The sequence below is a fragment of the Ranitomeya imitator genome, chromosome 4 (genome assembly GCF_032444005.1).
Source record: "Ranitomeya imitator isolate aRanImi1 chromosome 4, aRanImi1.pri, whole genome shotgun sequence".
Classification (NCBI taxonomy): Eukaryota; Metazoa; Chordata; class Amphibia; order Anura; family Dendrobatidae; genus Ranitomeya; species Ranitomeya imitator.
Window position 1 is genome coordinate 603,613,769 of NC_091285.1, and position 16,783 is coordinate 603,630,551.

At 49.6% G+C, this 16,783-nt stretch overlaps 1 protein-coding gene across 1 annotated transcript in view; it reads right to left on the reverse strand.

Annotated features, from left to right (window-relative positions):
- Positions 1-15,132, reverse strand: part of LOC138676865 (hexokinase-2) — a 52,136-nt gene extending 37,004 nt beyond the window's left edge. The window contains exons 1-2 of the mRNA XM_069766529.1: positions 14,621-15,132; positions 3,182-3,344 (exon numbers count right to left, since the gene is read on the reverse strand). Of these exons, the coding sequence (XP_069622630.1) occupies positions 3,182-3,344; positions 14,621-14,911 (454 nt within the window). The 5' untranslated portion in view covers positions 14,912-15,132. The remainder of the gene's footprint in view (positions 1-3,181; positions 3,345-14,620) is intronic.
- Positions 15,133-16,783: the final 1,651 nt, after the last annotated feature.

The window sequence follows — 16,783 nt, forward strand, 5'->3', positions numbered from 1 at the left end:
TGTGAAGCCACCTCCCTCCCTGCAGGACCCGGATCCGCGGCCATCTTGGATCCGGGGCTCGAGCAGGGAGGGAGGGAGGTAAGACCCTCGCAGCAACGCGATCACATCGCGTTGCTGCGGGGGGCTCAGGGAAGCCCGCAGGGAGCCCCCTCCCTGCGCGGTGCTTCCCTGCACCGCCGGCACATCGCGATCATCTTTGATCGCGGTGTGCCAGGGGTTAATGTGCCGGGGGCGGTCCGTGACCGCTCCTGGCACATAGTGCCGGATGTCAGCTGCGATAGGCAGCTGACACCCGGCCGCGATCGGCCGCGCTCCCCCCGTGAGCGCCGCCGATCGCGCTGGACGTACTATTGCGTCCATGGTCATAGGGGCCCACCCCACATGGACGGGATAGTACGTCCGATGTCAGAAAGGGGTTAAGTGGTGGAACTTGCACTATTGCTGACTGACTAAATACTTTTTTGCCCCACTGTACATTAGGCATCCCATCATTTAGAATGCATTCCGCAATTTTTGTGCACATGATGCATTTTTGTCCACTAAAAAAACGCATTGTGATAAAAAACGCAGCATATTCATTCCTTTTGCAGATTTTTTGCGCTTTTTCCACTATTTAATGCATTGGGAAGCTCCGTCAAAAACGCACAAAAAAAGCGTCAAAAACGCAAAAAAAAACGCATGCGGATTTCTTTGCAGAAAATGTCCGGTTTTGCTCAGGAAATTTTTGCAAGAAATCCTGAACGTGTGCACATAGCCTTAATGTTTAGCTCTCAAACAAGAAGGCTAAGGGAAGACTTAAAAGCTGTCTAAAAATATCTGAAGGGATGTCACAGTGTAGAGGGATCATCATTATTCTCATTTACACATGGAAATCCGAGAAGCAATGGAGTGAAACTGAAAGGGAGAAGATAGATTAAATATTAGAAAAAAAACTTTTTGACGGTGATGGTGATGAATGCGTGGAACAGGGTGCCACGAGAGGTGGTGAGTTTCCTTCAATAGAAGTCTTCAAACAGAGGCTGGACAGACATCTGTCTGAGATGGTTTAGTGCATCCTGCATTGAGCAGCGGGTTGGGCACGATGTCCCAGGAGGTCCCTTCCAACTCTAACATTCTATGATTCCATCAATGGATTCAAGAAAACCTTGAAAGTGGCTCCATCAGCTCACCTGACATGTCCGCTTTATTCTGTGTAATAAACTTGTGAGTAAATTGACAACTGGGAGTTACAAGTTTGGGGGGGAGTCACTGCACACTTACACTGTCCAATCAGTGCAGCCAGTATCACACTTTATGGGCATGCCCCCTGTGATAAGTGGTAACCCCCAGTTGTCAGTTTATGCATACATTTTAGGCAGGAATAACAATAGGACCACAACTAAAACTTCATGGAAAAAATTGACATGTCAGGAGAGCAGACACATCCCCTTTGTGCCCTACATAAGTCCACATACGACCTTGCCAGCATTTTTGACCTTACTAGTGAGAATGGTGACATGCCTGTGCTGCCATATATCTTGGGTAATGTTTATTAGAGTGGAGTCTTCCCAGAAACAAGTTGTTCACATGGACAGACATTGACATACCGATGGCAGCATGTGTAATGGTGCCATCATGTAGGATATTACTATGTGTAGCTTCCCTATATAGTCCCTCTATACTGCTTTTACAATCGCAGTCTCCCAGTATGTGTCATTTTTACTGTTTGGAGCAGATATTTGCACAGCTCTCTCCATATCTGACTATAATATCACTACACAGGATGGGCACGCTTAGACAGCTTTAACAGACGCTCCATTGTGCTTCACAAGGGCAATGAAACGATCCTGCAGCGATAGCAAGATGTGTTATCAATGCGGCAGCCATGCGCTGTGCCAGCGTGCCAGGGCTTTGCCTTCTACAGTCCTTGCAGTGTTTTAGCACAAAGACATGTTTCTACGAGGGAGAGGTTCACTGGCCAAAGACATTCTCGTGTTTGCACAATTGCCAAAATGCCAGGCTGTGGCACGTCTACTGCTCTAAGTATAGAGAGGACGGAAACCACAAGGGGATCTTATAAGGGAGCAAACAAATGTATTGTGTTACTGGAAAGAGGAAAGGAGCTTTCCCCGGGTGAACCGCTCACCACCGGATCATTTTTGGGGGACATACTCTGCTTTTCTACACTACTGTTTGGAATTAGGGAATTTTCTGCACACTGTTTATATTGGAGGGCGGATGACCCAAGAAAGCTCTTGGTACATACACCCAACGTACCCATAGACTCATATCCATCCAACACGGGCCACCTCCAGTATTAAAATGTTTGGGTATTTGTTTAATTAGTGGGGTAAGGAAAGGAAAAAAAATGCTACCACACAATCGGGGGACTTGTTTCCCAAAAGACCATAGAAGTAAGGTAGTCATGTTGCAATCTAAAAAAGCAGATTTCTCAACATTGCCTGCTGTGGGGCAGTTGAGACACGACCTACATGTGCGTTGTGTCTGTGCCCTTAAACATAATGGTTCGGCATTCACTAGTCCTGGAAAACCACCCAAATGTGGAAGAAATGAACTGCAGCACTTCAAGAGATGCAATCAGAAAACCATAAGTAGTTTTATTATAGTGTTAGCATATCGCCCCAGAGTGCGTAATGGCCGATATACCATAATAAAACTACATCGGATTTCTGATTGACTCTCCAACGAATGCAAAGTTCATTTCTTCTACTCTATGTTCTCCCCATATTTAGGTGGGATTCCTCCCACACTCCAAAGAGATCCCGATTGGGACTTAGATGGTGAGCCCCAATGGGGACAGCGATGATGTCTGTAAAGCGCTGTGTTATATGTTGGAGCTGTACAAGTAGCAGAAATAAATATCCATTAGATTGTCATTAAAATAAACCCAACATAGACGCTCCACTCGGCAACATGGCTGACAAAAACATGGCCCGAATTCTACGCCCATGCCGATTCATGAAAAACTTGATTCCTCCCCTCCCATACTCTGCCTCCAATACTTCTCCCACTTGTAAAGTCAGATATTATGGGAACAGATATTTTAGAAACGGATCATAAATTTGTTCAAACACCATTATCAGCCTGGCTTTAGAAAATAAATTGGTCTAAAATATAGACACTTGCATTACGTCTCAGACCATCATGAAGTTCTAGCAGTGTCACCCCTGCCCCTACCTACCTGTGCCGTCTGGTGTGGACCGGACAAATGTGGGCAGCATCTTCACACAAGCCGTGGGATTGGTTTCTGTCCCGAGTCCTTTCTCCATCTCCTTTCCAAATCTATTCGATACCTCCAACAGGGTCTCATCGGAGAGGCGCATGTGGTACAGGTACTTGTCCACCTGGAGAGAAAACACAAGAACAATTGGCTGTGCGCTTCTGCTGCTTATTTATTCTACCAGTTTTCCACAGAACCGAGAGGACTTGATACCAAAGCCAAGGCATGGCTGGCACACGGGGGCACCCTTCACGGTATAGATACTCCATGTCCTCTAAGTCTAGAGCCATAAGCTGGGTGTGCTGCTGTTTAGGAAACACTACCCTATATGATAGTAACATGCTAATAAGAAAGGAGGAACAAAAGAACGTCTGAGACAGAAGGAGTTAAGCAGTAGGTGATGATTCCAGTATGGCCTGTAATTACACACTGTAATGGCAGAACACTCCCGACAATACCTAGTCACGCGTTCCGTCTTCTCCAGGATGTCCTGAAGCCAGAACTCAGAGATTGTGTTAATCCTTAAATAATGAAGATGAAACCTTAGTGCAACATAGACTCAGAGCTAAAAAAGCCTCCAGATTGACATCAGGCGTCTCCATTCACCTGGTAAGCAGCCGACAAGATAATGGCAGTATAGGGCTATGATCTGTCGGGGACTCTGCCGGCCAAACAGAACATAGAGGGCGAGGTGTACGCTAAACTGGACTAGAAAAGGTCTCACAACGAAGTCTCATTGTGTGCTCCTGCCTGATCCAGCACAACGTGTTACATGACACGGCCATTCTCTCAGCGCCAGATTACCCGTTAGCGCCTAACAGGCGATTCACCTGCAAAACTGAACGGCCGATAGTACAGCCTTTCCCTGCAAAATTAAGTGATCTTGTTTTCACGGGCGTAATATGTAAAATTGGTGTGGTTGCGGCTTTTCAGATGTGGTTTCGATGCAGTCTTTAACAGCCTGGAGGTGGAGTTTGAAACTTAATGGGAATATGTCAACAGGATTTCACCCCAGAAACTATTTATAAGCGCATGAAGCTCTTTCATAGACAAGTCCAGCAATACCTTGGCCAGTCTGTTCCTCCGCTACTGAGAAATCAGTGCTTAAATATATATGCAAATGAGGCTGAAGAGCTATGGTAGATCTCAAGCCTCTGTCACTCCAGCTCTATTTCCCAACCAGCAACACCTCCTCTTGCCTAACTGATGGTTCCTTTGCCTGAAGTCACACAGCATAGAGGCTATCAAGTTAAGCAGAGGCAGGCAGCATTTGGAGGGGAATAGAGCTGGAGTGACAGATGTTGCATGCACGTATAATTAATGTTAGGGAGTGGGGAGGGGGGGGTAGGTGAAATCCTGCTGACAGACTCCCTTTAAAAGAGATTCCACTTTTTACACCCAAAAAGCACTATCCTGGTCATTCAGCTAGACATGGTATTATCGTTCAGCTATTTTTGTTGCCTACACTACATTCCCAAGTTTGGGAAATGTCAGCTCTGTAAATCCTGTCTGAAGGAAGCCATGGTCACCACGTACACTACCTCACTACTCACAACATGTAGAGTAAGCATTGATAACGGTTTGTGGATATTCCTCTTTAAGCCTATGGGAATTTGTAAAAGCATGTCAGCTGTCTGCACTACAGTAATGCCTTTATTCCAGATTCTGATAGTAAAGAAAGTCTGATAATACGGTTCCATAGTTCCCACTACAATAAGGTAATAACTGTATGGACTAGAGGTTAGAGTTCAAATTATGTGATTTTCCTATTGAACGTTTCTTCACCATACAATGTGGTATATATTTTTGCCGAGGGAAGGGAAGCACACTACCGCGTGGGGGCATACGTGGGAGCCATCTGTCGGAGATATACATCATGCTAGGTTTTCATGCCGTGGATGGGATCTGAACAGAACCTAAAACAGGGGTGAAAAACCTGAAGCCCAGGGGCCATATGTGGCCCTCAGTGTCACTCTGTGTGGTCTCTAGCCATCTGGGCACAGAAATGCTTGCCTGTCTTAGTAGTTTCCATGTCAGAGAGGAGTGCTGCAAAGCGCAGGACAGGCACGTACTAATATATGCATACACCATGCGTCACTACACTGCGATCAATGAATGCACAAACTCCATTATTGCTGCAATAGTAAAAATGTAAGGGTATGTGCACACGTTGCAGATTTCCTGCGGATCCGCAGTGGTGTTTCAACGCAGAAACGCTGCAGATCCGCAAGTGATTTACAGTACAATGTAAATCAATGGGGAAAAAATGCTGTGCTAATGGTGCGGAAAATTCCGCACAGAAAACGCTGATTGAGCGCTACACCTGGTTTCCTCCTCACTCCCCATTCACAGGAGGCTGGTTTGGCACATAGAGAAGACAGACATTTAGTGGCATGGGGCCCATCCATATTAAAAGGTCACCTCGGCGTGGTTGGCATTCTTTGATCAAAAAACCCAAAGAACCTTTACGTTTCTAACGTTTTGCAGCAATATAGGTGTTCATGTATTCATTAGTCGTAGTGTGCTGACGCATCGGGTATGTTAGTATATTGGCCACATAGCGGATTTGTGCACCTATGCATTAATTTAATACTAAAGGTGCGCGGGCCCCTTTTTTCTTTTTTTTTTTTGGAGCACATACTAATGTAGCTTTGTGTGGCCATCTCTATGGCGCTGAAATACATGGAGAATGGGGCCCTTGACTTCTTTGGAAAGAGTAAATGAGTTAGAGATGGTGGTTTGCAAACAAGTAGGAAACGTGGATATGATACTGAGCAGATTGCAATGTGGAGACTGCAGGGAGCTCAGTGCTTGTGTGATGCTGTGGCGTCCACTGCTAGTAAAACGTTGGAGAGCGCACAAAGATCGTGGTCTGTGCATGTGGTTCTTCACATGTGGTAACTGTAACATGTTAGGGCATGATGACCCGCATATTCTTCAATGGAGTGAACCACGTGGAGGCACGGTCCCCTCATCTCTGAAAGTGCTGACTGGTCACACAGGGCATCCTCATCCTCCTCGTCCTCCCAGTAGGTGGAAACCCAGAGCTGAGATCAGACATTTAGGACACCTCAGAAGTATATGCCATAAAGGTCTCAGATGGTCATAGATTTACGATTTATTACCCCCTTTGAAATGGTTCAATGTGACCTGGAACAAAAAAAAAAGTTGGGTGTCTCCAGCCTCCGACATCCTTGTGAAATGTCCATGTCCTGTTTGATTTCATTCATTCATCAAACAGCATACGGACCCATTGCTGTACTGACAGATTCTGATCCTCCATAAATGGATGGAAATAGGACACGCTCCGAATCTGACAGATTTCACTCTCAGATCTGTGATTGTGACAGATATCTGAATACATCCATTCTGCTCAATGTGTCCGACTGCTGTCTGACATAGAAAAAGAAAAAAATATATATATTATTATATCTCATGGACATTGCACCCGGATATGTGACTGCAGCCTAAGGCTGCCATCACACTATCAGTATTTTGTCAGTATTTTACCTCAGTATTTGTAAGCCAAAACCAGGAGTGGATGACAAATACAGAAGTGGTGCATATGTTTCTATTATACTTTTCCTCTATTTGTTCCACTCCTGGTTTTGGCTTACAAATACTGAGGTAAAATACTGACCAAATACTGCTAGTGTGACGGCAGCCTAATAGGTAAAACTTGCCTAGGTGTTATAAATATGTGATCCCTTTATAACTAGATATGCCGGACACTTCGGAGGTCCCTTTCGCTGAGCCCACTCTTCTAGGTTTAATACTGTCTTGACATAAGTGTTATAAAACGAGACCCAAGCGTCTTCATGGGAATGCAATGGGCAATTAATAGTTGTGTAAGCCACCGCCACGCCCGCCAGAAACCGGTCCGCTCTCTAAACAAATGATGCTCCCATCACATGCTGCGCCCTCTTCACGTCTGGAGGTGGATGGTGGAATGACTCAGTTTCCTCCAGCGAGGGTGTCTGCTTTCAGCCCAATGTACATGACAGGGGGAGACCTTCTCCAAACTGCACAGGGATTTTCTCGGAATAGAAGAAATGGAGGAGTGTCTACGCCTTACTACTACTCCCATTCTGCTGGTCAGGATATAGTCCAAGTTGTTCTTCTCTATAGATTTTTAGATGTATAAATTATAGATACTAAACATGACATCCTTCATTTGCTGCAATCTTGGAACAGGAAACGTTTCTTTTTAAAGAGAACCCGTCACCTGCCATTGATAAGTCATTTTTTTACCTGCCGCTGTTCTCTTGAATCTGGCGTGTTTTTTGTTCCCTCTCCTCTCCCTTCTTGAGCCATCACCCCTTCTTCCCGGTATATAAATCTAGCATTTTTAGCCAAGTGGGTGAGGTTCTGTAAAGTCCCATAGTGAACAGTTGGAGTCTTCTCTAGCATCACGCCCACTTGGCTAAAAAGACTAGATTTACAGACCGGGTAGAGAGGGCCAGGTCTAGAAGACATAGATATGCAAGAACAAAAGAGATCTAGAATAGCGCCATTTACACTAGGTAAAAAAATACATATTGATGGATGGGTCACCAGATTTCAGAACACATTATTACATAACCACTTAATGAGGCTGGTGTACTTACTCTGAAAATCCACGTCAAAATGGCTGTACAATCCTGATATTAACATGACCATTTTCAGTCCAGATGCTCCTCACAAAAAGATTATACAGCCATTCTGACACGGACTTTCATAGCCAGTACACCAGCCTCATCAAATTCACTTTAGTAATTAAATTACTCACATTGCTAGTAAAATGGATTAGTTATGACTTCTGCCTCCATAGGGGTCAAGGGTATTGTATCTACGAGGGTGTATTGCTTGTCATTTTCCCAATGGATGGCACTGGCTAGTTACGCCAACCACCAGCACATACATAGCTGGACAGTAGGTGTGAAGTGCCCCTTTAATGCACCCACATGACCTACTGCATTCCTGTACACACATTTCTGTATATTATCTCCAGGCTTCCAATACTCAGCAGCAAATGCAATTCTGAAGATTTCCTAGAAAGCAACACAATGCACTAACTTCATGACCCATGAGGAGATGCGATTGTGATCCCAGCTTATTATTGAGCGGATGTGCAGACAGTCCTCCAGAATGTGACCTTTCACAAGAGATGACTGTAGTAAAGAAAAGTGATTGACTGTATACCTGATCCAGCCTCGCGCTCCAGAAAACGTCACCTCATTTTTATCCAATCACAAGACTGCGAACTTAACAATCCCAAACCTGCCTGTAATGTACAGCTCCATAGGAGAAAGGAAAGACTGCTGCTGGGGTCAGGATCGGCCATGTTTTCTTCAATGCCCTCCTAATGAGTGTCTTACAGGACCGGTCACCAGTAGGCAGTTTTTGCTCTAATTTTATACCCGTTTCTCCCAGTATGTTTTGTTACGTTTCTTTTTAACCCACCATATGGTTGTAGAGATATAGACCTTTTTATTTAGTGCTAATTTTTGTGGTCTTTACCAAGAGAGCGTGGCTCACAGGTAGATCGTGCAGAGCAGCTTAAAAAACTGGGGAACAGCGGGAACCAAATTAAAGCAAATACTGGCCACTAGTGAGGAGGGAGCTTACTCGCCACTCAAGTGAGCATCGGGGTGCTCGGGTACACATTGAGTATCGCTGGTGCTTGAGCGCCATGCTGGAGTCCCCGAACCGCATGTTTCGCGGCTGTTACACAGCCAATAAACATGCAGGGATTGCCAGGGATTGGCAATCCCCATCACAATGCGTGCCTGAGCACCCTGATGATCACTCGAGTGGCAAGCATGCTCGCTCATCACTACTGGCCACTTTTGACCTCGATGCGTCCCTGAGCACCCTGATGATCACTCGAGTGGCGAGCACGCTCGCTCATCACTACTGGCCACTTTTGAACTCGATGCGTGCCTGAGCATCCCAATGCTCACTCGAGTGGCGAGCACGCTCGCTCATCACTACTGGCCACTTTTGAACTCGATGCGTGCCTGAGCACCCTGATGATCACTCGAGTGGCGAGCACACTCACTCATCACTACTGGACACTTGACCTTGATGCGTGCCTGAGAACCCCAATGCTCATGCGAGTGGCAAGCACGCGCGCTCATCACTACTGGCCACTTTTGACCTCAATGTGTGCCTGAGTACCCCAATGCTCACTCGAGTGGCAAGCACACTCGCTCATCACTACTGGCCGCTTTTGACCTCGATGTGTGCCTGAGTACCCCAATGCTCACTCGAGTGGCAAGCACACTCGCTCATCACTACTGGCCGCTTTTGACCTCGATGTGTGCCTGAGCACCCCAATGCTCACTCGAGTGGCAAGCACGCGCGCTCATCACTACTGGCCACTTTTGACCTCGATGTGTGCCTGAGCACCCCAATGCTCACTCGAGTGGCAAGCACACTCGCTCATCACTACTGGCCGCTTTTGACCTCGATGTGTGCCTGAGCACCCCAATGCTCACTCGAGTGGCAAGCACACTCGCTCATCACTACTGGCCGCTTTTGACCTCGATGTGTGCCTGAGCACCCCAATGCTCACTCGAGTGGCAAGCACGCGCGCTCATCACTACTGGCCACTTTTGACCTCGATGTGTGCCTGAGCACCCCAATGCTCACTCGAGTGGCAAGCACACTCGCTCATCACTACTGGCCGCTTTTGACCTCGATGTGTGCCTGAGCACCCCAATGCTCACTCGAGTGGCAAGCACACTCGCTCATCACTACTGGCCGCTTTTGACTTGGTGACAACAGGTACAATACATACAATGGTAGCTACAAATATTTTCAGACTAATGCCATACAAATTCTAAAATCGATTTCCCCTTCTTTGATTAGGATGGCTCCAGACTTTCCATTCCTGCCCTTGAGATTTCAGCAAACCTTGTAATACCATCGTCACTCTGCCCATAAGAATAAAGCATGCTCATCAGCTCGCTTGCTCGGAGAATTCTCCTAGAAACACCCTAGCAATCAATAAATGACTATACACAATCCAACTGACAGTGAACATGGAGCAAAAACAATTATCTCCAAACAGTGATATGGGAAGTCTGCCAACAGAGAAATTCCCATAGACATACTGCTGACATCATTTCTTCTATAGAGGTCTATGGTTCATATCACCTGGCTACTAGAAAAATCAAAATGGCTCCTGGCGTCAATTGTCATTTGCGTCTAAAAACCCTTCTGGCTGAATATGAGGGTCCTCCATTTAGGATGTTCATTAGCCAGTCAGAACAGAGAGCACTGTCATATCCATGCATTACATGGACAGTTCGCTCACTCCAACAAACCCCATGTAAACGCTCAGTCACCCTGGTGACGCTGCCATATTTCCTCAGGAATCACTGAAAGTACCAGCAGCGAGGTGCCCTGTAATTAACTTATATGAAAGAGGGTCTCCAGGAACAGAAACATGTCAAGAAAGAAAATGTCATTATGAATACATTCCTTAATACCTTTTAATTATGCTCTTTTTGTCTAGAGAGGTAATGACTATGGAATTAAGATGGCCACTGTCTTGTTATACTGACAAAAATCTATTCTAGAATGTGAACATGGCTGTGGGCCGTGAGCAGGTGCAATATGACCCAGAGACTGTGAAGCCCCCCAGGGCACACGCTCACAGACCGCTAACCTGTTAATATTCCAGGACAACCCTCTGTCATTGGAACAAGACGGCGGCCATTTTACTTCTGTAGTCATCATTATCTCTAGGCAAAATGGAGTGTAAATCTCTAAATAAAAAGGTGCTCAGGAATGTATTCATGATGACATTTTCCTTTCTTTCTTCATATTTTTAGACTCCCGGAGAACCCCTTCAAGGGGATACTTCTAGAAAAATGGCGACAGCTCCTCTTATCCATGCAGGTGCTGATTTCTCCTCATTGCAGCCCAAAGACTCAGAAGTCACCCCGGTCCAGGGATTCCTGCTATTGGGACAGTCATCTCTAAGAGTTTTACACAACAGTGTGGCCATATTTTATTTCCAGAAGTTCCTCTTTAAATGACAAAATGTATATTGATCCCAACTAGAAGCTAAGAATAATCCACTTCCATCATCACCGTCGCTGTGAATATTACAGCCCTGACTGCTGGACTGCGGAGGGATCAGCAAACGTTGCCTCACATCAAATCAACAGTGTGACTGTTACTGGATGGCAGCCACTCGTGTCAAGGGGAAGGAAATGGTTAATACGCAGACCGAGCTCGGGCGGGATTTTATGTCAGTTTTTTTACGCAACTAAACAAACTTCCTGTTTGAGGCGGAATTTACATTTTACATGTTGTGGTAATCGCTGCTTAGTGATGAGGAAAGATGGAGCAGGGAAAATCCCACTGTGACATATGTGTGATCACAGCCGTGACATTGTCACATCGCTTACCCTCATTACAACCCTATTACTAGACGTGCACAGGCTGGACATGCTGCATGAATTACCAGTGTCCTAGAATGCTGCAGGGACCTCTGCCACCCCCGACGTGACCTCAAAGTGTACATTCTTATGCACTTTACGGTATAACATGCGCACTCTAGCATCAGACACGCCTCCTCCTGCCGCGCTCTAGCATCAGACACGCCTCCTCCTGCCGTGCTCTAGCATCAGACACGCCTCCTCCTGCCGCGCTCTAGCATCAGACACGCCTCCTCCTGCCGTGCTCTAGCATCAGACACGCCTCCTCCTGCCGCGCTCTAGCATCAGACACGCCTCCTCCTGCCGCGCTCTAGCATCAGACACGCCTCCTCCTGCCGCGCTCTAGCATCAGACACGCCTCCTCCTGCCGCGCTCTAGCATCAGACACGCCTCCTCCTGCCGCGCTCTAGCATCAGACACGCCGCCTCCTGCCGCGCTCTAGCATCAGACACGCCGCCTCCTGCGCGCTCTAGCATCAGACACGCCTCCTCCTGCCGCGCTCTAGCATCAGACACGCCGCCTCCTGCCGCGCTCTAGCATCAGACACGCCGCCTCCTGCGCGCTCTAGCATCAGACACGCCTCCTCCTGACGCGCTCTAGCATCAGACACGCCTCCTCCTGCCGCGCTCTAGCATCAGACACGCCTCCTCCTGCCGCGCTCTAGCATCAGACACGCCTCCTCCTGCCGCGCTCTAGCATCAGACACGCCTCCTCCTGCCGCGCTCTAGCATCAGACACGCCGCCTCCTGCCGCGCTCTAGCATCAGACACGCCTCCTCCTGCGCGCTCTAGCATCAGACACGCCTCCTCCTGACACGCTCTAGCATCAGACACGCCTCCTCCTGCCGCGCTCTAGCATCAGACACGCCTCCTCCTGCCGCGCTCTAGCATCAGACACGCCTCCTCCTGCCGCGCTCTAGCATCAGACACGCCTCCTCCTGCCGCGCTCTAGCATCAGACACGCCTCCTCCTGCCGCGCTCTAGCATCAGACACGCCTCCTCCTGCCGCGCTCTAGCATCAGACACGCCTCCTCCTGCCGCGCTCTAGCATCAGACACGCCTCCTCCTGCCGCGCTCTAGCATCAGACACGCCTCCTCCTGCCGCGCTCTAGCATCAGACACGCCTCCTCCTGCCGCACTCTAGCATCAGGCACGCCTCCTCCTGCCGCGCTCTAGCATCAGGCACGCCTCCTCCTGCCGCGCTCTAGCATCAGGCACGCCTCCTCCTGCCGCGCTCTAGCATCAGGCACGCCTCCTCCTGCCGCGCTCTAGCATCAGGCACGCCTCCTCCTGCCGCGCTCTAGCATCAGGCACGCCTCCTCCTGCCGCGCTCTAGCATCAGGCACGCCTCCTCCTGCCGCGCTCTAGCATCAGGCACGCCTCCTCCTGCCGCGCTCTAGCATCAGGCACGCCTCCTCCTGCCGCGCTCTAGCATCAGGCACGCCTCCTCCTGCCGCGCTCTAGCATCAGACACGCCTCCTCCTGCCGCAGTCTAGCATCAGACACGCCTCCTCCTGCCGCGCTCTAGCATCAGACACGCCTCCTCCTGCAGCGCTCTAGTATCAGACACGCCTCCTCCTGCCGCGCTCTAGCATCAGACACGCCTCCTCCTGCGCGCTCTCTAGTATCAGACACGCCTCCTCCTGCCACTCTCTAGCATGACTATCACCCCCTGTCCCTGGACTCTAGTACCAGACATGTCCCCTATAGATGACCATACATAGACAGGAGTAGGTTGATGGTTAAACAACCATTGATCAGGTGAACGATCGCTCTGCTGGCACAGCCATACACATTTTTCCCTTGCTATTTGCTAGTCTAGTGCTTCACAACAGGCTCACCGAAAAAATAATAGCTTAAAATATAACTTTTAATTATTTAGAAATAAAATAGAACACACAATAAACAAATCAACAAAAATACATCTAGCGAGGCCAGGAAAAAAAGGTCAAATGTTGTTGCAATCAGTACCCTAAGGGCTATTACACCCCATCATTCCCTAATGCACCCACTTCCTGCCAGCGGAGGTTGGCCCCCTAAACTTGATGGCAAGGTGGCACCCCTGCTCACCGACGGCTGACCCTAGATATACCCTATCAACCCCTAACTATCCAGAAACAATGTCTGGTCAAATCAGCCGGATCAATATCACACTAATACCACAGGGTTACTGCATCCAACCGAATACCATATACTATATAAAGGGGTTGTAATTAAAGGGATAGAGGGTAAGAGGGGGGAGTTTGGTGGGAACCAACGGGGTAATTGTAACCACAAGTGATAAAGGATCCCTGTCCCCTGTCTAGTGGCTCCCAGCAGCCAGAGAGTGGTTCTCAGATTGCACCAGGCGGGTAGTGGCCGATGGAGACACTGGTCACACACAACGACACGAACACGAATGGACCGAAAATGGCAAATATGGCCGACTGCTCTGCAGAAGATCTCATCTGATGATAGGACTGTGGGGAAATGGTCCATCATCCCCCGCTTCATGGTAGGAAGAGGTCTATACAGTGACTATATGTAGTGTCCTCGGGCACCCCACCCGGGATAGAGAGAGGATAGATAGATAGATAGATAGATAGATAGATAGAGGATAGATAGATAGATAGATAGATAGATAGATAGATAGATAGAGGATGGATAGATAGATAGATAGATAGATAGATAGATAGATAGATAGATAGAGAGAGGATAGATAGATAGATAGAGAGAGGATAGATAGATAGATAGAGAGAGGATAGATAGATAGATAGATAGATAGATAGATAGATAGATAGATAGATAGATAGATAGATAGATAGATACATAGATAGATACATAGATAGATAGATAGATAGATAGATAGATAGATAGATAGATAGATAGATAGATACATAGATAGATAGATAGATAGATAGATAGATAGATAGATAGATAGATAGATAGATAGATACATAGATAGATAGATAAATCATTTCTTTCCTCACCTTCTGCACTTGGTCATGGTTGAGCTCGGTGAAGAAGTATGCCAGTAGATGTGAGGCGATCATGTCTGTGGCCGCCCCGGAGATGTAGCAGCTCTGTCCCGCTGCTCCTCTGTGCCCGGTTCCGTGCTCTGCTCTCTGGTTCTCCGCTGCCCGGTTCTCCGCTGCCCGGTTCTCCGCTGCCCGGTTCTCCGCTGCCCGGTTCTCCGCTGCCCAGTTCTCCGCTCCCCGTGCTCCGCGCTCCTCTTTGCCGGCTTTTTTCCTCGCTGTCTCTCTCTTTACAATGTGCTTCATTCACTGATACCCGGCAGCCAAGCCCCCGCTGACGTCACGCCCATGATTAACCTCTGCACTGCCGCCGCACGTCCGCAGCATCCTCCATCCTGGGTGACTCACGGCTGCCGCCAGCAGTAGTAGCTAATTCCGGGAGGTGACAGCCTCCTCCGTGCACACCACACTGGACCGCTATGTACATACATGTCTGCAGCATCCCGAACGGCACTTCAGTGGTTAACATCGGCCAAGAGCCGGCACGGCATCCAATTGGCTGGGAATAGGGTGTGTGATGGATGCTGCACCAGAATTGGTCAGTTGGGCTGATGGAGGTGGGCGGGGCTGTCTGCAGTCGCTCTTGGTGGTCCTGGAATTTCCCCCTGGATGGAGAAGTGACAATGATTGGCCCCGCCCCGCCTACGTCATGTGCAGGAACGTGCGGGAGCAGCGGTCACGTGTCCGCATCTGGCGGGGGAAGGGGTTCTGTAATGTGGTGGGTACAGCTGGGATGGCGGAGCGGGGAGGGAGCGATTCTCACACACAGATAGTGGATAGTGATGGAGCTCTATGTAGCTATGGAGCTTGTGGAGAGTGAGGAGGCTTATAGGCCATTAGTCACTTTTCCTTCTGTCAATGTCAAAGTATGCTTTGTGGCTTCAACTTCAAGTCTTCCATGAAGATCAGTTCTAGCCAGACTTCCCCAACTAGTGGCTGGTCCCATTGGTTACTGCTAGGTCTGAGCTGCTGGCACTGCTGGACATCTGCCAATTGACATGATGAGTTTTTCATCTGCTGCACTGTGTCCTTGGCTATCACCCCATCTGTGGTCATCAGCATTGCCCATTTCTCAGTGCATCTAAGCTTGATCTGCACCTGCTGACCCCCCGAGCTGCACCTGCTGACCCCCCCAGCTGCACCTGCTGACCCCCCGAGCTGCACCTGCTGACCCCCCCGAGCTGCACCTGCTGACCCCCCCGAGCTGCACCTGCTGACCCCCCGAGCTGCACCTGCTGACCCCCCCGAGCTGCACCTGCTGACCCCCCGAGCTGCACCTGCTGACCCCCCCGAGCTGCACCTGCTGACCCCCCGAGCTGCACCTGCTGACCCCCCCGAGCTGCACCTGCTGACCCCCCCGAGCTGCACCTGCTGACCCCCCGAGCTGCACCTACTGACCCCCCGAGCTGCACCTGCTGACCCCCCCGAGCTGCACCTGCTGACCCCCCGAGCTGCACCTACTGACCCCCCGAGCTGCACCTGCTGACCCCCTGAGCTGCACCTGCTGACCCCCCCGAGCTGCACCTGCTGACCCCCCCAGCTGCACCTGCTGACCCCCCCAGCTGCACCTGCTGACCCCCTGAGCTGCACCTGCTGACCCCCCCGAGCTGCACCTGCTGACCCCCCGAGCTGCACCTGCTGACCCCCCGAGCTGCACCTGCTGACCCCCCCGAGCTGCACCTGCTGACCCCCCCGAGCTGCACCTGCTGACCCCCCCGAGCTGCACCTGCTGACCCCCCCGAGCTGCACCTGCTGACCCCCCGAGCTGCACCTACTGACCCCCCGAGCTGCACCTGCTGACCCCCCCGAGCTGCACCTGCTGACCCCCCGAGCTGCACCTACTGACCCCCCGAGCTGCACCTGCTGACCCCCCCGAGCTGCACCTGCTGACCCCCCGAGCTGCACCTACTGACCCCCCGAGCTGCACCTGCTGACCCCCCGAGCTGCACCTGCTGACCCCCCCGAGCTGCACCTACTGACCCCCCGAGCTGCACCTGCTGACCCCCCGAGCTGCACCTGCTGACCCCCCCGAGCTGCACCTGCTGACCACCAGTCTGCGCTGACATCTTTGCCTGGGGCAGACCTTGCTGATGCACTATAACTACCTTGTGTCTTGTT